We start from the raw sequence: 19,848 nt of genomic DNA on the forward strand, positions 1-19,848 counted from the left end.
CCAATAAATTCACAGCAAAAATTCTAATCAAAACCTACATACCAACAACATCCAAACCCACATAACCAAATTCAAAACCCAATAACTAACCACGAAGTATATGCCTCCACTTGATATTTTCTCCTTTTTATCCAATTTTTTTATATTTTTATTATCATTGCAAAACCCATTTATTCCTTTCTCTTCCAGTGGAAAAATCCATTTATTTACTTCTTTGTTCACATCACAGGTAATAAACCAACCAATCAATGGGTTACGTAGACAAACAAGCACATTAACATGGTGGTCTAAGACGAAGGAATGCAGGAGGCCTTTTCATATTAACCCAAGGCATCTCGTTATCTTTTGAAGTCCACTGACAACATTTTTAAAATGTAAATTTACTTATTTATCCTTCATCACGGCAAGGGAAACGTTTAAAATTAGGGATCAGATTTGTAATTATAAGAAGCTTTAAAGGACTAATTGAAATTAACCCAATAACAGCCGGAGCTTTGCCTTTGATATGAAAGCAGCGCCGGATCTTTAATTTATTTTTCAGTCTTCTGAAAGCATCCTCTCTTACTAGGCAACAGAAATACAGGGAATGTGAAACCATAAGTTTTGTCCTATTTTTTTATTATTATCCCAATTTTCTCAGTATTATTCTGAACCTCTCCTTTGTGGCTGGCTATAGTGGAACTGTGTCTCTGGGTTTATAGGTTTGACAGTGTTTTTTTTTTAATTTTTTTAATTTTTTCCCTTTATGAATCTATGATTTTCTTTACTCTTCTATATTTGGATTAAAGCAGATACTATATATTGTTGAAAATTTTCGTTGAAAAACATAATTAAAGTTTGAACTTTTGAGTTTGTGATGGTCCTAAACTGAGCTCACATGTTCACGAATTATCAAGCAATTTGAAAAATGTACTCTTGCTGTTTCAATATAATTGTTGATCTTCTGACCCATTACGTTTCAATTTATTTATTTATTTTTATTTTTTGTATGTGTTTCTTTTATAGATGGCATCTCCTAAGGAAGACTGTTCTAGCATCACTCTTGCGTTCATGGACCTTGCTATACAACAGGTAGTGAGCCTTTTTTAATTGGAGAAAAGTGTTGTCTTACATGTGTTTTTCAGTCTTCTTGTACTTGCTAAAAGTTGGTATACAAATACGGTGTATTGTGTAATTTTTTTTTGCACATTTATTCATAATATTTTTCCTTGTAGAATTGTTAAGGTATATAAATTAAATTACTCCCGACATAAGAGTTAAGACAGTGAAAAAAAGCCTGCCTTTAATCCTTATTGTTAAAGCTTTTAGGATTAACAACATATTGAGGTTTGGATCGCGGAATAGTAGACAAGGAGATTCTGGACATGTTTTATGAAAGGACAAGGAGGAACTGATAGAGGAAAGTAAGAGTTAAAGATTCTGATTTTTGTTTTCTAAATTCTAGCTATGAGTATATATGGGTAGGTTTCATAATTTTGTCTTCATCATAAATACTCAACTTTGAAGATTAACAAACTTCTTAAAAAAATTTCTTCTTTTTGTTGTTTTTAATTTTTTTTTTAATTAATATTGTTCATGGATTGCAGACTGCTTCTGTACATTGATCTTTTATTTTCCTGGGCTTTATTTGTTTGACTTTTCATGTCAAACAATGGAAAACACTTTTGTGACTGGACTTTATCTTTGTTAATGACGCTTGAAAAAAAAAAAAAAGGTTCAATGTTTTCACATTCCTACAACTAGCCTAAGATTATTACAGTTCTTTCCAAATAAATCACCAGTAAAGTAAAGAAAGCTAAATTTTGTTGCATTGAGGTGGTGGATATGTGGAGAAACAATTTAAGCTTTCAATTTTTTCTTTGTAGTTATTGCTAATTTATTTTTGCATGGGGGGTTGGGGAGCCGTATAAGGGATCTAATTGCTTGTTGTTTATCCCTTATTCTTTAGTGGCCCATTCCATGATTCAATGAATTGCTCTGTGATAAGTCATGACATCTAACAGCTGCTTTTATTTCAGCTCTGACCAACCTGGCATGTGGATGTTTCAGTCAATGTTATGAGATTGACTTCTTTTGCTTAATTTTCATTTTTCTTGCTGGAATCTAACTTTTTTTCTCTCATACTCATATCTTCTGCTGCTTTTCATATGGAAGGCGAAGCTTGCCTTGGATAGCCTTGAAGTGCCTGTCGGGTAAGCTGATTCTTTATTTTATTGTTTTTTTTTTTTTTTTCTCAGAATCTTTATTTGATTTGGTTTATCTCCTATTCTGACCTTATTTATTTATTAAAGTGGATAGCCTCTGAGAAAACTATATATTTTATTGTTCAGCTGTGTGATTGTTGAAGACGGAGAGGTTATAGCTTCTGGAAGAAATCGAACTAATGAGACGCGAAATGTACATTCACCTTAAGCTTCTCCTCTCTTCAGTTCTCACTAAATAATAAAATGTTTCTAAAAAGTTTTTGCTTTGATCTAGCTAGTTTAAGTTTGTTCTTTTCCTTGTGGTCATACTTGCCTCCTACTTCCATGAATTAGTTCAGTTCTATGCTTAACTACTATGTCATTTGCAAGCTCTTGGATATTAGTTTAATGCATTCTTCTTGCCTAAAATGTTCTAGAATACAGCATCTCACCTAAAGCTTAAAAGTCATTACGAAAAGGAAACAGTAGAGTTCTTTTAGGCACCTTGTTTTGTTAGCTTTGGAGAAATCCATGCCTTTTTATAAATATTCATTAAAAATCCTTAGATTTCTAGTTTAATGTACTTTCCATAGATATGCAGGCTACAAGACATGCAGAGATGGAAGCAATTGATACTGTTCTTGAGAAGTGGCAGAAAAAGGGGCTCTCAAAATCAGAAACTGCTGAAAATTTTTCAAAATGTAGCCTTTTTGTTACATGTGAACCATGCATCATGTGTGCATCAGCCTTATCAATTCTTGGTATGCTCTTTTTTTGATACAGTGCTAATGAGATGCAACTTTTTTTTATGATCATTGCATTGGTGATTTTCACTCCCTGTTTCAGGTATAAAAGAAGTATTTTATGGCTGTGCAAATGATAAATTTGGAGGGTGTGGATCAATACTGTCATTCCATTCAAGCAACTCTAATCCTGTCACCAGGTTTATTTCTAAACCCAACTTCAAAAGCATGTATTTTTCAACTCTTGTCTGGTTACCAAATTTCTTCTGGGAAACTTCATATATTTCATCATTTTCATGCCATTATATTGAGACAACTATTATGCTTAATTATATCAGCAAGGAATTTTACACTTTATGGAGGCTTTATTTCCGTAGCAGGATATAGCATATAATTAATAGAACAATTTTTGTGATATAATTTTAATTGCATAATCTACAGCCATTTCCACCCAAATAGTTGCCACAGGCAACTACACAGCCAGGCTTTGCCCTCTCTGATCCAGTCTTTGCTACAAATAACTTTTATTTCGCTTTATGCTAGCCATGACTACTAATAGATAACAATCCAGTCCTTAATGTACTTCGGTTATTTGGTTTAAATATTTGTACCTTTTTATTTTCTGATGCATCCACCTAGAATTATGTTGTGTCTTGCAATTCAAGTGACTGGGCTATTCTCTTTTTCTTGTGTTGTATGTATAGTGGTGGACTTCCACAAGGAAAGGATTTCAAATGCAGTGGAGGAATAATGGCATCTGAAGCAATATCTCTTTTCCGCAGCTTCTATGAGCAAGGGAACCCTAACGGTATCTACTTCTCATCATGATTAATGTTTTGTTTGCAACATTTAGCAATTGTTGAGCCCTGTTTTCCCATTAATAAACCTATTAATTATGATTTTGCATTCTTTCAGCTCCAAAACCTCACAGGCCTCTCATTTTGCCAGAAACACAATGATTTTTTTGGGTATAATCTCTCACTTGTATGAATATTGAGCCATAATGAGCCTTGTACTAGTACGATTTGCCTCTTTGTTGCTCTTGTTGTGTTAGTCTTAATCTAAAATTGCCACTTTATTTTTACCAGATGCATTGCTATTTTGCTGTGGGAGGGCTTGAAGAAAATGTTCAGCTTTATTTTGACTTGAAATTCTCAATTCAGTTTTGCCATTTCTACACAAATTAGATTCTTTGTAATCTTGGGAAAATTTTGGTTGTCTTCTACCTTTACAGATTCTGAACATTAAGCTTCAGGACCCATAATGTGTCCATTGATTATTATGGTTGAGGTTGGAATTTTGATCTTTTATGTTATATATTTGGTTTGTGATATGAAGTTGTAATGGTATTGAATTCTGTAAAATAAGAAGGTATTTTGGTGATTTGAAAAATTCCATTGGTTTTTGAATGTATAATAAGTCTTAAACTTAGAAATGATGAAGCATCTTGTATGGCATTATAGTATATAAAAAATAAAAAAGATTAATGACATTGTTTTGCTTCATAATTTTTGAGATCTACCTTTATATTCTTGATAACAGAGATTTATTTTTTAAGGTTCTTATGTATTTATTTATTTTGCACCTGCAGTATAGGCATTTGTAATTATGTGTGCTCAAGTCCATATATATATATATATATATATGTAGATATCAATCCGGCTCAGGCTAGGTTTTTTAAGTTCATGACTTTGTCTGGACTTACGTCCTGCTACATGTTACGAAAGAAAATTTATCATGCAACATGTTGCAAGGACCTGACCTGAACATGGTCCTATATATAATATAAAAGCATTATATTATCAACAAGTAAAGTATTTTGTAGAACACTCAAAATTTTCAAATATTTTCATAATTTTTTTTAAGTACATGCTCAATACTTTGTTAATAATAATAATTATAATAATAAAATATGTCTTCCAATATGTAGACTACTGGTTCTAAAAATGTAAATTAGTATTGTTAATTTTTAGAGCCAAGTAAACAGTGTCTTTACCATACAGGAGTTGTAGATTTTTTTTTTTTTTTTTTTTTTTTTTTGGGGTGAATCAGGAGTTGTAGAACTCTCTGTTTCATTTTGTAAGGTTATTCATGTGTTTCCATGCTTAGACTTGTCACTTACCCAAAAGAAAAGGGCCAAAAAAAAAAAAAGTTACGGGTAAATAAAATGAATAATTTTAGCTTTTCTTATTGTACAAAGTAAGAAATTCCTTGTTTCCTATCATGGATTAACATCTGTTTCCTCTATAAACATGCATGATGTTTTTATATGAATTATGTTTTTGGAACTATGAAATATAAACGTTTCCTTGAAAACAAACACAAAAGAACAAAGCAACGTATACATCCCAACCTTGAACTTGTACAAAGCCTAGGAAACTCTCAACCGGATTTTAATCTTTCTCTCATTTGCTTAATTTGGCCTTTTCAATTTGGAAGTTCCCCTTAATTTATATGTTTTGAGACGGTCATATCAACGTGAACGGAATGGCTTTAGGGAAAAAAGAAATACATATATATATATATATATATATATATATATATATATATATATATATGTATTATTTATTTATTTTGGCTATATTTGACATTTTGGCTCATTATTTCAATTATTTCGGCTTGAGTTGACTTTTCAATTCTCATGAAATGAAAGAGAAGCACTTTCAGCACAAGGAGTGGAATTCCACTTCTAATTCCACTTCTGTGTACTCCTATACCAGTTTAGCATTCATGATAGGTATATTTGACTTCTTAAAAATTGTTCTTTTTTCTTTTTTGGAATTTTTTTTTTCTTGGTTTCTCTTATTTCTTCTCAAATGATAAGACTTTTATTTATTAACAATATTTTGTTTTTTTCTTTCTTTTGATGGCTGTGGGTTTGGTCTTTGCTTAGAAAGTTTTAGCATTCCTGAAAGATCACTGAAGAATCAGACATTGGAGCCAGGTACGTTCTCTATATCCATCTCATTCTGATCAATCTTTGGTTCTTCTATCATAGATAACAATATTTGGTTGGTTCTTTTTGAGCTACTATGTAATTGTGCTGGTTTTTGGGATGTCATTTTTCATTTATTTTTCCTCTATTTATAAAATTTGAAATCTATCAACAAATTATAAACAAAAAGAAAAGGAGAGAAAATAGGGGGAATAAAAAAACCACACCAGAAGTTAACGAAGAGTTAGAAAAGAAACACTAGAAGAGGGTGTGGGGGAAGAATTACTTCTTTCAAGAGAAATAAAGATGAATAATTCAGTAAAAAACCTTACTAGTTTATATGCTTGGTATCAAGATCTTATTTTTATAGCTTCCTACTATAATGGAGTGTTAGAATGAATCATTTTCACAATATTTTTCTTCTCATACATTTAAAATTTTATTTTCTTATTTATGGTACTAGGTATGGACAATGTTGGGAGTATAATGGACATTGTGGAGAGGTTCAATAATTTTGACAGCCTTGATGATAAGATGAACAGAATGAAAAGAAAACTGATAGAACTAGAAAGTAAAGAATATGATATCAGTGAAGAGCTAAAATATGCGGAGTCGTTGTTGTTAAAGAAACGGAAGAGATCTGTTGAAAATTGGTTGAGAAATGTTGAAAGCATAAAAAGCCAAGTTCAACAAATAGAACAAAAAGTAGAAGAAAGAAAATGGCACACAAATTTACTGCTGAGGAATAGTGTAGATACACTTATAACAGAAGTAAGAGAACTTATTGAGCAGAGTAACTTTGCTGAAGGACTCACTCTTGAAGCATATGAGAACAATAGAGAAGTTGCATTGCTAACAAGAAAATTAGTGGGCCAAAAGTTTCAACAAAACAAGAACATGATTTGGGAATGGTTGATGAATGATAGCATCTCGATCATTGGCATATATGGAATGGGAGGAGTTGGGAAAACGACCCTTGTTACACATATTTACAACCAACTTTGTAACCATTCAGGGATTTTTGCCTTTTGGTTTACTGTATCACAGGATGGTAGCATCCATAAATTGCAAAATGATATTGCAAAAACTGTAAATCTAGATCTTTCAAAAGAGAATGATGAAAGAAAAAGAGCAGCCAAACTAGCAGATGCTTTGACAAGAAGAAATAATTGTGTACTAGTTTTAGATGATGTATGGAATCATTTTCTTTTTGAGAATGTGGGAATTCCGGTTGGTGTAGGATGTAAGGTGATTTTGACAAGTCGATCATTAGAGGTTTGTAGAAGGATGGATTGCCAAGAGAAGATTAAAGTGGAACCACTTTCTCATGAAGAATCTTGGGAATTATTTATGGACAAACTTGGATATGGCACAGAACTTTCTTGTCAAATCAAAGGAATTGCCAAGTCTCTCGTAAAGGAATGTGCTGGTTTGCCACTCGGAATTATTTCAATGGCAGGATGTATGAGAGAAGTAGATGACATTTGTGAGTGGAGAAATGCATTGGTCGAGCTGAAAGAATGTAAAGGAGGTCATGATGATATGAAAAGTGAGGTTTTTCATGTACTAAGATATAGTTATGACAAGTTGAAAGATTATCCAGAAATTCAACAATGTTTTCTATATTGCTCATTGTATCCTGAAGACTATAAAATTAGAAGAGATCAGTTGATAGAGTTTTTCATTGATGAGAGACTTATTGAAATGAATGACAGGCAGGCTGAGTTAAACAGAGGGCACACTATACTGAATAAACTTGAAAATGTTTGCTTGTTGGAAGGTGGAACAAATTATATTGGACAAAAGTATGTGAAACTGCATGATATGGTAAGAGATATGGCAATCCAAATCGCAGAAACAAGTTCACCATTTATGGTAGAAGCTAGAGTGGGACTGAAAGATTTACCAGAAGAAGAAAAATGGAAAGAAGATCTTGTGAGAGTTTCTTTGATGCGCAACAACATCTTAAACATTCCTCCAACTGCATCTCCAAGGTGTCCTAGACTTTTAACATTTCTTCTTCGTGGGAACCGTAACATAACTAGCATACCAGACTGTTTGTTTGCACATATGAATAGGCTCAATGTTCTTGATCTTTCCCATACTAACATTGAAACTCTGCCTGATTCAATCTCTGGCTTAAGGAGTCTCACTTGTTTACTGCTTAGAGATTGTACAAGATTGAAGTATGTGCCTTCATTGGTAAAACTTGAAGCGTTGAGGAGGTTGGACTTCTACAACACCGCAATCACAGAACTGCCCCATGGCATGGAAATGTTAGTCAATCTGAGATACCTCAATCTTGACGCGAAAACTCTAAAGATGATACCTGATGGTATTTTTCTAAAACTTTCCCATCTCCAATATCTTGTAGTTCATGAGCTCAATTTATCTGCAGCAAAAGTCAGAGTACAGGAGATACTTGGTTTGAGAAAGCTAGAAACTTTCAAAGGGCAGTTGCATGACATCAATACCTTGAATGCATATGTAAGATCTCGGGATGATGGAGGCCCCAATAACTATCTGCTTCTAGTGGGACTTGGGCGCTTGAAATCAAACTTTTTGTACGGTAAAGCTGTCTGCTTACATCAGTGCAATATCAGCAAGAGCATTGGAGGAGAAGACTTGCTTGAGCTCCCTAAAGATGTCATGTCCCTATATATTCAACAATGCCATGATGTAACAAGTTTATGTGATGTTTCATCATTGAAAAAGACAACTAAACTAAGGAATTGTCTCATTGAGGGTTCTAATGGGATGAAGCGACTGATTTGTTCTTCTTCTTGCAGACTTAAGCTTTTAAGAACTCTCGAATCAATATATCTTACAGATTTGATGAATTTAGAGGTTTTGATTGGGACAGATGGAGATGCACCATTAGTGATCCGAAAAGGCACTTACTTTTCGTGTTTAAAAGAGTTTTCCATATTTGGATGTCCAAAAGTAAAGAGTTTATTCATGCCTGCATTGCTGTTGAACCTCCAAAACTTGGAAAAATTGCAAGTTCATAATTGTGAGGAGATGGTGGAGATAATAGCAGATACTTCTGAAGAAGATAAAGATTGGGAAGCGACAAATATGATCATCATATCAAGTCTCCATAAGTTAAAGGATTTAAGGTTGGGGAACCTTCCAAATTTGAAGAGCTTCTACAACACTAGGATCAAAATGTCTTCGGATTCTCTCCGACACTTTACGGTGGTTAATTGTCCAAAGCTAAAGAGGATCCCTCTACTTGATGCAGCATCATCTTCTCCTCCATGTCTTCAAAAGGTAAGGGTGCATAAAAATTGGTGGGAATCACTGGAATGGGACCATCCCAACACCAAGAATGTTCTTCAACCGTTCTGTGAATTTTTTAAAGAAAAGAAAGGCAATTGTTCCTAATAACTGGTAAAGTCCTATCAGCTTTATTGCACCTTAATTTGTTCCTTTTCTTTCGCTTCCATGTTCTTACTTTCTACTAGTCATACTAAATATAATGTTACTGCATTCACCCAAAAAAAAAAAAAAACAAAAACATATATATAGTGTTACTGATTTAATTGCTTTTTCTATGCAAATCTCATTTTCTTTTCCTGGTATAAATCTAACTTTTCTTTCTTGACCCTTTGGTGTTGATGCAGTAAGCCGCTTAGATTATACATTGGCCGGATTTCCCTGTAAAGTTTTTTCCATCCAGTGAGTGGCTATTAGAAATAATATATATATATATATATATATATGGCATGAGATTTATTTATTTATTGGGGAAATGACTTATTTGTTTTGTTGTATTTGATGTTGTTGAGAAAAAACTCAAAATGGAAACGTGTGCTCTTATAGAGTTAAATGCTGAGTATGAAGCCTACTGAAGTGATAGATCAATTTATCTAGATTTTCTTTAATTTCTTTGACGATGATTCGGTTACTAATCAGGAATCAAAATTCACCAATTTTTTTTATGCTACAATATTTATGTTAAATTTTAAATGATAGTAGCATTAATGATGATAGCAGGTGGTAGTATATTTTATAATATAATTATTAATTGATTCATAGTTAATTCCTTTTTTTCTGTTTTACTCTGTTTGCAGTGCTTTTCGTTTATGACTCATTGGCTGGCAGTAATTAGAAGATGGAACCTTGTCAAATGATCAATTGTATTCTTATGTTATCTGATAGATATATATATTTTTTAATATTTTTTATGGTCCCTCTGATCCCATTTTTCTTCATTATTCATCTTTTCTGATATGATTTATTGCCATGAACTAGGATATTGATTGGCCAACTGAAGATCTGTAATTTTGATGGACATGCATAAGTTTAACTCTTTCATCTTTGAGAACCTGGCAAGTCTTTTGGTTATGGATATTAAATTTACTACCACATTCTTTTTTTTCTTTTTTCTTTCCATTTTTTTTCCCATAAAATATTCTTATACTCCTTTATTTATATTACTATATATAATTTCACGAATGCATGATGACTGGCAAAAATATTTTGCAAACCGAGGGTTAAAACAAATTGGACCCATACTTGCATTTGCACAAGTTTATTTTCATTATTATTATTATTATTATTATTAGGATTTCACGAAATTGATAAACTGATATTCAAAACTATCGTTTCATAGAAATATTATTTAAATATAAATTCTTCTTAAAACAATATTCCAAAATCAATATAATTTTGAACAATTTTTCTTTTTATATGGAATACTCTGAAGAGAAAATATTGGACTATTAGTTGTAAAATATTGTTATATGAAAAACTCTAAAGCCCTAATTGGTTCATGTCAATCAAAGACATGGAAAACTTTATGACGAACCAAATGAAATCTATAAAGAAAATTTATGTATAACTACAAAATCAAATCCACTATTTATAAGAATGTTTACAATTCAACCACAATTTTTTTTTTTTTTGGGTAAATTAGAATTCAACCACAGTTGGTATAAGATTATCTAACTAAACTGTAAAATCAACTTTTCTAACTAATTATTAATCTTTCATAAAGAAAAAAAAAAAATTAATGAACTAGTGTATTGACTAGCTTTCTTTTTGTAGTAACATTTTATTTGTCCAACGTTTCAATGATTATTTTACTCTACGCGAGATATCAATCTAGATTACCTTAAAAGTGCACCTTGTGTGAGTGCACCTTGATGTGATTTTCATATCCAAAAATCTAACTACAAAGTACTTGAAATGCATTTCATACAATATAAATAAATAAATAAATAAAATAAAATAAAAAATAGTTTAAATGCTTTTTATTTTCCTTCTCTCATTTATTTTTTACTTGTAGATATTAAACCAAAGCGGATTTTGAAAAGAAAAATTATGGACTATTAGTTGTCTAACCAAATCAAGTCCACTATTTGTAAGAATGTTTATATTTCAACCACAATTAGTATAAGATTATCTAGCTAAAATCAATTTTCATGAACTAATAAACTAGTGTGTTGATTTGCTTTTTATTTTTTTATTATTATTTTTTTTGGTTCCCTAAGATGAGTTTCTACTTTAAATGTCAAGCTCGACTAATATTTACAAAACTTAAGGCGTTTGATTTTCAATTCCTAAAATCCAAAGTACAAAATGACCCAAACTCGAACATCAAACTTGTACAAATTGAACTTATATTTTTAATTTTAAAAAATTTTAAATTAAAGACGGGGGTTTAAACTTAAAAAAACAGTGACATTACCATTTAAGGTGGTTTTTGATCAAGTTAAACTTGAATGTATCCACTCGGAAATGTTAAACTTGAAAGTACTCTAATAAACTCCAATCTTTATTTTAGTTTAATCTTTATGCATAGAAAAGACTACCGTTAAGTTTAGTATACAGAATAATTATTTATCTAAAATAAAAATTTAGCCTTTATAAATAATTTTTCCAAAAACATTTGAATTTGATAAAAATTAATTAAAAGTTAAATTATATATTTATTTATATATTTTTAGTATAGGATAATAAATGTAAATATAAACTATATTTCAAAATTTATTCAGATTGAAACATAAAAATAAAAATTTTGAGGTTTTAAAAATGTATTTTTATTCCTTCAAATAAAAACATATTTATTCATATGAAATAATTATTGCAAAGTTTATAAATTTATTAAATATAAAAAAAATCCAAATCAAAATAAATATTTTATTTCTTTATTTATTTCATAAATCAAACATCCTGAATGTTTTTAAATAATTATTAAATAAGATTTGTACTTTTCGAATTTGCTCAATGATATAGTCATGTTTAGATATAATATCGATCTACTAAAAATATCACTTCTTAAATTATAATTTTATTATTTAAAAATAAATTATACTTAATGAAGAAAATAATTTCAGTAATTCAGGATCTCTATTAGGTTCGAATAATAAAATAACAAAATTTAGGATAATTTATAGTTAAAAAAAACTATAACTTAATATTTAATTATGTTTTTCCTATCAAAAATTTACGTATTCATATTTAAGTTTTATTTATTTTTCACCTATAAAATAATAACATATCAAATTACTGCATAGATTATCATTGCTCTTATCCTTACACAGATTATAAAATTTCGGATACTATTAAAAGAATTTAAAATATATCAAATGTCATAAATTATCATTGCTCTTATCCTTACACATAGATTATAAAATTTTAGATACTATTAAAAAAATTAAAAAATACCATTTAAAATATATATCAAATCTGATGTGTTAATATTTCAATGGCTAACATAACCAACCTTTAGAAAAGATAAATAAATTATTGTAGATTTATTTAAGTAATTTTAATATTATTCAAATTTTATATATTTAAAAAATAAATAAAAATGGGGAGTTTAGTTTTATTTTAATGGAAGGAGGCAGATAAAAATTGTCTGTCTGTGTGCTGATTGGTAAGTATAAAGAGTGAAAACAAGGGACAGAGAGAGCAGAGAGACAGAAAGGCCGTGTGGGGTGGGTTGCTGGCGGTTTCAGCACAACAAAACCGGCGACGCCTATTGCCTTAAAACCATCCTAATTTCATTGGAATATTTTTAATTTTTTTTTAATTTTTTTTAATACCAACCCATGTTTCAATTCATCTGATTCAAATGCTTCTTCTTCATCAATTTTCCAACAAACTTTTATAGATCTTCTTCTCCAGCGTTTTGCATTTCTTTTTTTCAGGTGAGCTTTTCATGTTTACTTTTGCCTTTTTGTCTTGGTTGCTTTGTTAGTTTTTGTCTGGCTTCTAATTTGATTCAGGGAGTTGATACGTTTTGGCGTTTGCTTTGGCAAAACTGTGTGACAAGTATCTCTTTGGTATTCGTTTCAATTACCCTGTTGCTGATATTGGTTTTCTTGAGATTGTTGTTTTGCTTTCTGGGTGATCATCACTATTATCCATGGATCAAGATTTTTTATTTTTTTCCCCCCCTCTTTTGGCTGCTTTTTGTGTGTACTATATTGGACAATGAAATTAACTTTAGATGCCACTATTATGAATTTTTAATTTTGTTAAAGGGACAATATAATTTTCTATGAAGAGGCTCTTTATTGATTGAAAATGTCAATGCTTTTAGGAATTTGCAGTGCATAGTTGATTATAATTTTGTCAATTATAAAGATGGAGATATCAATGAGGAAGTCACTCTCAAAAGTAAAGCGAGGCGAATGGATTCATTGGAGGAGTGCATGAATAGTTTTGTGAATATAAGATACCTAGGAGGTTGAAGGGAAAATTTTATAGGTGTGCTATTAGGTTGGTTATGCTTTGTGATACAGAATAGAAGAAACAACATGGATATAAGACACGTCTCTCTTAACATGAATGTTAAGATGGATTTGTTGTGATACTCGAAGGATAGAACTAGGAACAAAAATATTCTTTTAGAAGTGCATATGGATGTGTCACTTGATGGTTTAGTAATGTTTATGGAGGATCTTAGACTGCAAGTGTATTGGATGATTGGTAGTACGGAGCAACAAGGGATCAAGGTGGATCAAAGCTAACATGAGTACAAGTAGGAACAGTTGGTAGTATGGTAAAGAGGATGATTGGAAAGCCAGGTCACTGAGGAAAGAACTCTCTGTCCAATTCTGTATATTTAGGAAGGAAGCTTTTGTTGTGTATTATAAAATAAAAAGGTTATGCATGGGGTTACATACAACAAACTAGTATATTACCGGTACCGCTATTATTACCATTTATATCTAGAGAAGAATATAAGTAAATAGATTCTAAGCATTGAAAAGGTAATGACTTTAGGAAGAAGTCCTATAAGTACGATCTTTCATGCTCATATTTTATTTAGTTTGACAATTTAATAGAGTGGTTATCTAATTGTTTAAATGTTATGGAAAGATATTGAGTTTTACCAACAAAAAAAAAAAAAAAAAAAAGGCTTTGATATGATGTATACTTTAGAATCTGACATGAGGACTCTAGCTCCTTTTGTATTTACTAGTCATGTTACATGTGCATTGGATTTGGTGATTAATGCTTTTTCCATTATGATTTAACTTAATGAATGTCATAATGAATCTTTAAACTAATTTTGATATTCAATAAGACGTAACATTGGAAGTTGACCCTTATCTTCCAAAGTATTTCTTCACTATCATTATATGTCTTCACTATTGTTATATGCGTGTATAATTATGAACCCTGTGCTGTCATCTAATTAATTTCTATATCTAGTTCTGTCTGGACAGTTGTGATATGTGTTTTAATTATGGAGTGTGTGCTTCCCATTTAGTTCATTTGTATATCTAGTTTGGTGTTGCTTTAATACAACATATTTTTAGGAAATAAATTTTTAATTAAGAGCTCTTAGAATTGGTGTAGTTTTAAATCCTTCTTAGTAACACTGGCCAACCTATATTTATGAAATTGTTATTCCTATTTCTTCATGGTATTAGAGCCTTTTATCTATGTGATCATACATTCAAATCTTGCTTATTCCCATTTTTATTAAATTATTGTGTTGCATATGTAAGGCCCAATTTCTGTCTGGTCATTGGATGGGACTTCATGTGATGAGCATGGAAGGCCCAATTTCTATCACATTATTGGATCGATCAACATGGAATATTTATTGTCTTAGCACGATATATATATATATATATATATATTCGGGTCCACCTTATTTAAACTTAAGATTTTTCCTCTTTAGTAACGTCTTAACATGGCATGGTGAGCTTGGAAAAAGGAAATTATGTATGGATATTATTTGCTTTTTAACACCAGATAATTTATACTAATATGTAAATGTTCATACATTATTTTTATGAATGGAAGTGAGGAATGCTTTTTCTTCAGTATGTGTCCTTTTTTGTATTTTTTTTCTGAATAGGGTAACTCTATTAGGATTGATGTTGAAATATAATTTAATGATGAGCACATATACGATGAAAGGAGGTTTAAAGTCTCATATATGAGGAGTAAAGTGCTATATGTAAAGGAACAAAGGCTAAATTTAGAAAATAAATGTTCCAGTTATTGTAATCTCCAAAATTGTGGATGTGATTCTCTGTCCTCTAAAAGTATGGATTTGAAAAATAATTTATATGTTTAAACTGTCTTAGGCCCTGTTTGGGAATGATTTCTTAGGAAGCATTTCTGTTGGTGATAAGAGTGGTGTAATGTGTGAGTGGGCATGGGAATTGCTAGTATTTTCTCATACACCTCTTTTTTTTTTTTTTTTTTTTTTTTTCCGAGGTTCAACTTTTTGTTTGCTGTTAATTTCTTATATAATCCATTAGAAGCAAAAAGTTTACAGAATCAGAGAAAAATATGTTGCCTGCATCTTATTCTGGTCATTTGACCAAACATTTTATTTTTATTTTTCATTTTGGCAAGATTCTAGAAAGTTAATGCAGTGAGTGGAGGTTGCTCCGGCTATTAGAATGAAACTCATGTTTGAAGCATAAGAAAGTGAATCAGTGTCTTCATTTGGGACTTCAGAGTGACGTACACCAGATATTCAAAAGCTTGTTTTTCAGGTGAAAATTTTGACAAGAGTTCCCCTCCTAGTTATATTGAAGCTGCTCAATTCTGTGTTTTCTGACCGTGGAAAAAATCTTATGTGATTTGGGTGCAAAAATGTGGCAGATGTGTCCAAAATGCGACAATCAATCTCATGGTGACTGCAGAAAAGTTGAATCAATTACAGAGGATAAAGGCATTGCAGATTTTTCATGCTCTTTGGATTTTCGAAGTTCTTTTCAGCTATCAACTGTGAGTACAATGTCGGAAGGCTCTCTACATAATCTTGTGTATAAGCGCAGGAATTCGCGAGGGAACTCAGCTGCCATTCTTTCGGAACAGGTCCCAGACATCACAAGGAGAAGTGGTGATTGCTTTTCTGTTATTAGTTCTGATGCCCCTTTGGTTGCAACTGAGGATCAAAATCTTGGTCCTCAGTTTGAGCATAAAATTCAAGTCATTCAACCTCCTGTGCTGTCTCCTCTTTTATGCAATAGCATGCCCCATATTTCAAATTCAGAATTTGTTTCTGGATATTCGGTTGGTGAAGCAGTTGTTGACGAAGCACCTAAAAGTAGTGTGCAAAGAATTTTAGAGGTAGACAGTGCTTATGATAGTTGCTCATCATCAAAGTCAAATATCGAACATGTTTTATCTTCCATGAAGACTGAAATGGATGAAACTGGTGAGTGCTCCTCTTCTAGTGCTACCGTTAAGGAGGACATGCAAGAAGATCTGTCGGAAAAGGATTTCTGCATCTCTATTCTTAGAAGCCACGGGCTTATAGGAGGAGTTTGGGAAAGCAGGACTTGTGCTTCTGCTGAAAATATTGAAACTGGTAATGGTGACTTATGCTTCCGGTCATGCAAAATTTGTGGTCGTTCAGAAGCCACAACAAACTTGCTTATCTGTGATCATTGTGAAGAATCTTTTCACATGTCTTGCTGCAACCCCCGTATAAAGAAAATACCTACGGATGAATGGTTTTGTCATTCTTGCTTAAAAAAGAGGTATAAAAATTTAAAGAAGACAGTAAAGGGAAAAGCACCACATATTGCCAGTGTGATGAGCGGTGCTAAAAATCTGTCATCTAAAGGTGAATCAAATGCTATAACGTTAATGCTGAGAGACACTGAGCCGTATACAACTGGTGTGCGAATTGGTAAAGGTTTTCAAGCAGAAGTTCCTGACTGGTCAGGTCCAATAAATAGGTGTGTTTATTCATGAATTCTTGTATAAATATAACTTTTTTCTTATCAGGTTTCCTGTTTTCTAGTCATAGGTAGTAAAGGTTGTTTTGACTAAACATACAGACGCATACACATATTTTTCTTTTCCCTTTTCTGTCAGTTTTCTTCTTCTTATGTTCTTAAGACCCATAAGTACTTTAAAGCATCAAGACATGAACTAATTAGAAATCCCCTACTTTTAATCTTTACAAATAAAGTTCATGGATCTTTTTTTTGGAAATGGTAGCTGAGATTGAATTAGACTTTGTCAGAATTTGGTGATTTTAGGAGTGAGTTTCTCATATTCTGCTAGTGGGTTGAAACAACTTGGGCTGAGATTAGGGAGTGCAGTAGTTAGTTAAAGCTAGAAATTTAATTTAACTAGAAATTTTATACTCTTTTGCTTGTCCTAGTTAATTGTGAAGAACCTTCTTTTCTGATTAGAAAAGACAAGTTTGTCTGTGTCTTCGCAGTCCTTTATTATGAAAGAACACTTATTTTTCATCATCTGCCTTGCTGATCCATTACTCCGACCTTTTGCTTTGTTACTTATAGCTTCTTTTTTATTTTGATTTGATGCAGTAATGTTGACTACATTGGTGAACCTTTGGAAATGGATCCTATGGAGAGTATTAGTTTGCATGTAAGGCCTCATTCCAACTTGTCTATGGAATTTTGGGACTTTTTGAGAGAAGTTACACATCTTTACCTTGTAGGATCAGAATTCAAACAGTCCTTCTAAGCACAGCCCTATAAGCAATTGGCTTCAATGTCGTGAGGTTTTGGATGGTATTGGAGATGGTGTAAATGGAACGATCTGTGGAAAATGGCGCAGGTAAAGCAAAATATACTCTTTTATGTTGAATGGTCAAGGGCATGTAGATTTTTTTTTTTTTTTTTTTGGGGGGTCAAAAAGGGCATGTAGATTGTATGATTGATATTTTGTAATTTTTTAAAATAAGAAAGAGAACCTCTGAGAGTCTTGCTATTCTGAAGATGATATTGAACTTCCACCTTTTTTGTTGATTATTCTGAAGATGCATGACATTCTGGAAATTTCTACATGACAGGGCTCCTCTTTTTGAAACCCAAACTGATAAGTGGGAGTGCTTCTGCTCCATCCTCTGGGACCCATCACATGCCGATTGTGCTGTGCCTCAGGTAACATTCTTTTTACAGTCATCAGTCGTCTCTTTATCTGTGAATTTTATCTGGCCCTGTTAGACTGTAATGGAAATGCTCTTGGTAGAACTGTTGTTATTTATCAGGATATGAGTCGAATTGATCCCCCTCGTAAGATATTTTGTTCGAGATTGATGAAACTGACCTGCTAGCATTGAAATCAATATCCTAAATAACTTTCTAAAGCATCTGAACATTTTCCTGGATTTATGTTGGAAATTTATATTATTAAGAGTTTACTTTGATTACATAATTATCCAATGCGTTGTTTTTGGCCAAGAAAATTACTGAACAGAAATGGTGCAGGGTTGAATTCATCTCATTTTGCAAAGTGTTTTCCAGTGTCGTGTAAAATGTGTTACACCTATGTAGATAGATATATAGATAAAGAAGTATTCATTATTTTGTCAAGTAAATTCATCGTTGCTTTCTTTTCTATCATTAATTCTTGTCTTCTAATCCTCTTTTCTATCACTGTTTCTATTCTTATTGGTTTGCTGTTTTATATTTGCCTCAGGAATTGGAAACGGATCAGGTGTTAAAGCAACTGAAGTATATTGAGATGGTATATCGCCCTGCTGAATAGTTCTTACTAGATAAACTAAGAGAATAAAACTAAGCATGCCATTTTTGTGAAACTTATTTGGGGAAACATCTATGCGTCATATGATTCTCCTAGGACCTGTTTGGGAGGCGGGACATAGGAATATTGGAAATTGATCTGAATATGAAATAGTGAATCCCAATTCTCTGTAGAAAACTATGAGTGGGAGCTGGCAATCCGGATCCTTCCAAAGTATCAGAGGCATCTTCCTTTCATATCGATTGGACTCCCTTTTATGAAGCATCTTTCTTTTAACTTGTGTGTCCCAAACGCCCATGTCTATGAAAATACTAGTATAAATTTTGCTTGGTTTAGGATCAGAATTTCTTCGTTTGGTTCATTGTATGTGTATGAACAATATGTTGTTTTGCTTTTCTCGTTTTTGTTTTTTTTTGTTTTTTTTTTTTTTCCCTCCATTGTGATGTTACTGTGTGGTGTAGCTGAGGCCACGCCTGACTGCTAGCCGGAAAAAGTGAAATCGCAGCAAAAGCGATGGCGTTTCAGAGAACCTTATAGTGGATGCAAAAAAGTACAGAGACTCTGAAATCGGGTGAGGAATTGTTGAAATGTTTGTCACAGTTTTTACACAAGGTGTACATTCAAGCCACACAAATCCAATGAGCTATATTTCATTATAGTTTACTAGATTGTAATAGTTTAGATGAAAATTTTCCATTATAATACATATATAAGCACTGGCTTTTTTGCTTCCAGTTTTCAGGTTAAACTGAATTATGTGTCATTGTTGATTAGAGCTCTCTCCTCATCTTTTTTTTTGTTAAACTCTTAAAGCCATTGGTTTTTGATGAAATTTGGTTTGTTACATGTGAACTGAAACACAGATTTGACATTCCCTTCCAAATTATTGTTCATTTGTAAATATGCAAGTATTGGCTGGTCTATCTTATATCATTCAGTTGTGTTCAATGAATTATGAACTGTAAAATTGTTCCTGAGATTAATAATGTATTTGAGAAACTTTTAGAAATTGGTTGACAGAACTTTTTTTTGT

The 19,848-nt window shown here is 31.9% G+C and overlaps 3 protein-coding genes across 7 annotated transcripts; all 3 read left to right on the forward strand.

Annotated features, from left to right (window-relative positions):
- The first annotated feature begins 446 nt into the window (after positions 1-446).
- LOC107428540 (tRNA-specific adenosine deaminase TAD2) lies at positions 447-4,418 on the forward strand. 2 transcript variants are annotated; one of them, XM_016039203.4, is made up of 9 exons: positions 447-701; positions 1,006-1,071; positions 2,155-2,192; positions 2,331-2,397; positions 2,777-2,918; positions 3,030-3,126; positions 3,631-3,734; positions 3,842-3,894; positions 4,015-4,418. In XM_016039203.4, exons 2-8 carry the CDS (start codon positions 1,006-1,008, stop codon positions 3,883-3,885), a joined length of 558 nt encoding a protein of 185 aa, XP_015894689.2. In that variant the 5' UTR covers positions 447-701; the 3' UTR covers positions 3,886-3,894; positions 4,015-4,418. The 2 variants fall into 2 exon arrangements, with proteins under 2 accessions (XP_015894689.2, XP_015894610.2); XM_016039124.4 differs by having other exon boundaries at positions 462-701; positions 2,785-2,944.
- Positions 4,419-5,526: 1,108 nt separating this feature from the next.
- LOC107428451 (probable disease resistance protein At4g27220) lies at positions 5,527-10,223 on the forward strand. Its single transcript, XM_048465193.2, has 5 exons — positions 5,527-5,663; positions 5,820-5,870; positions 6,325-9,254; positions 9,488-9,542; positions 9,938-10,223. The coding sequence occupies exons 1-3, from the start codon at positions 5,573-5,575 to the stop codon at positions 9,246-9,248; spliced, it is 3,066 nt and encodes a 1,021-aa protein (XP_048321150.2). The 5' UTR covers positions 5,527-5,572; the 3' UTR covers positions 9,249-9,254; positions 9,488-9,542; positions 9,938-10,223.
- A 2,503-nt stretch (positions 10,224-12,726) lies between these two features.
- LOC107428388 (uncharacterized) lies at positions 12,727-19,767 on the forward strand. Of its 4 annotated transcripts, none has more exons than XM_048480186.2 (8): positions 12,727-13,021; positions 15,696-15,838; positions 15,948-17,032; positions 17,633-17,693; positions 17,767-17,885; positions 18,121-18,211; positions 18,750-18,797; positions 19,277-19,767. In XM_048480186.2, exons 3-8 carry the CDS (start codon positions 15,948-15,950, stop codon positions 19,310-19,312), a joined length of 1,440 nt encoding a protein of 479 aa, XP_048336143.2. In that variant the 5' UTR covers positions 12,727-13,021; positions 15,696-15,838; the 3' UTR covers positions 19,313-19,767. The 4 variants fall into 4 exon arrangements, with proteins under 4 accessions (XP_048336143.2, XP_048336149.2, XP_048336135.2 ...); XM_048480192.2 differs by having other exon boundaries at positions 15,703-15,838; XM_048480178.2 differs by lacking the exons at positions 12,727-13,021; positions 15,696-15,838 and having other exon boundaries at positions 15,924-17,032.
- Positions 19,768-19,848: the final 81 nt, after the last annotated feature.

The sequence above is a fragment of the Ziziphus jujuba genome, chromosome 1 (genome assembly GCF_031755915.1).
Source record: "Ziziphus jujuba cultivar Dongzao chromosome 1, ASM3175591v1".
Taxonomy (NCBI): Eukaryota; Viridiplantae; Streptophyta; class Magnoliopsida; order Rosales; family Rhamnaceae; genus Ziziphus; species Ziziphus jujuba.

What these genes read in the sequence shown, in the direction of transcription:
- LOC107428540 (XM_016039124.4), top strand. Translation starts at nt 1,006, where the DNA reads ATGGCATCTCCTAAGGAAGACTGTTCTAGCATCACTCTTGCGTTCATG. An exon ending in ATCAGCCTTATCAATTCTTG is followed by an intron (nt 2,945 to 3,029) that starts GTATGCTCTTTT and finishes TCCCTGTTTCAG; the next exon opens with GTATAAAAGAAGTATTTTAT. An exon ending in TGAGCAAGGGAACCCTAACG is followed by an intron (nt 3,735 to 3,841) that starts GTATCTACTTCT and finishes GCATTCTTTCAG; the next exon opens with CTCCAAAACCTCACAGGCCT.
- LOC107428451 (XM_048465193.2), top strand. Translation starts at nt 5,573, where the DNA reads ATGAAAGAGAAGCACTTTCAGCACAAGGAGTGGAATTCCACTTCTAAT. An exon ending in CAGTTTAGCATTCATGATAG is followed by an intron (nt 5,664 to 5,819) that starts GTATATTTGACT and finishes GTCTTTGCTTAG; the next exon opens with AAAGTTTTAGCATTCCTGAA. An exon ending in GAATCAGACATTGGAGCCAG is followed by an intron (nt 5,871 to 6,324) that starts GTACGTTCTCTA and finishes TTATGGTACTAG; the next exon opens with GTATGGACAATGTTGGGAGT.
- LOC107428388 (XM_048480178.2), top strand. Translation starts at nt 15,939, where the DNA reads ATGTGGCAGATGTGTCCAAAATGCGACAATCAATCTCATGGTGACTGC. An exon ending in TGGAGAGTATTAGTTTGCAT is followed by an intron (nt 17,694 to 17,766) that starts GTAAGGCCTCAT and finishes TTTACCTTGTAG; the next exon opens with GATCAGAATTCAAACAGTCC. An exon ending in ATCTGTGGAAAATGGCGCAG is followed by an intron (nt 17,886 to 18,120) that starts GTAAAGCAAAAT and finishes TCTACATGACAG; the next exon opens with GGCTCCTCTTTTTGAAACCC.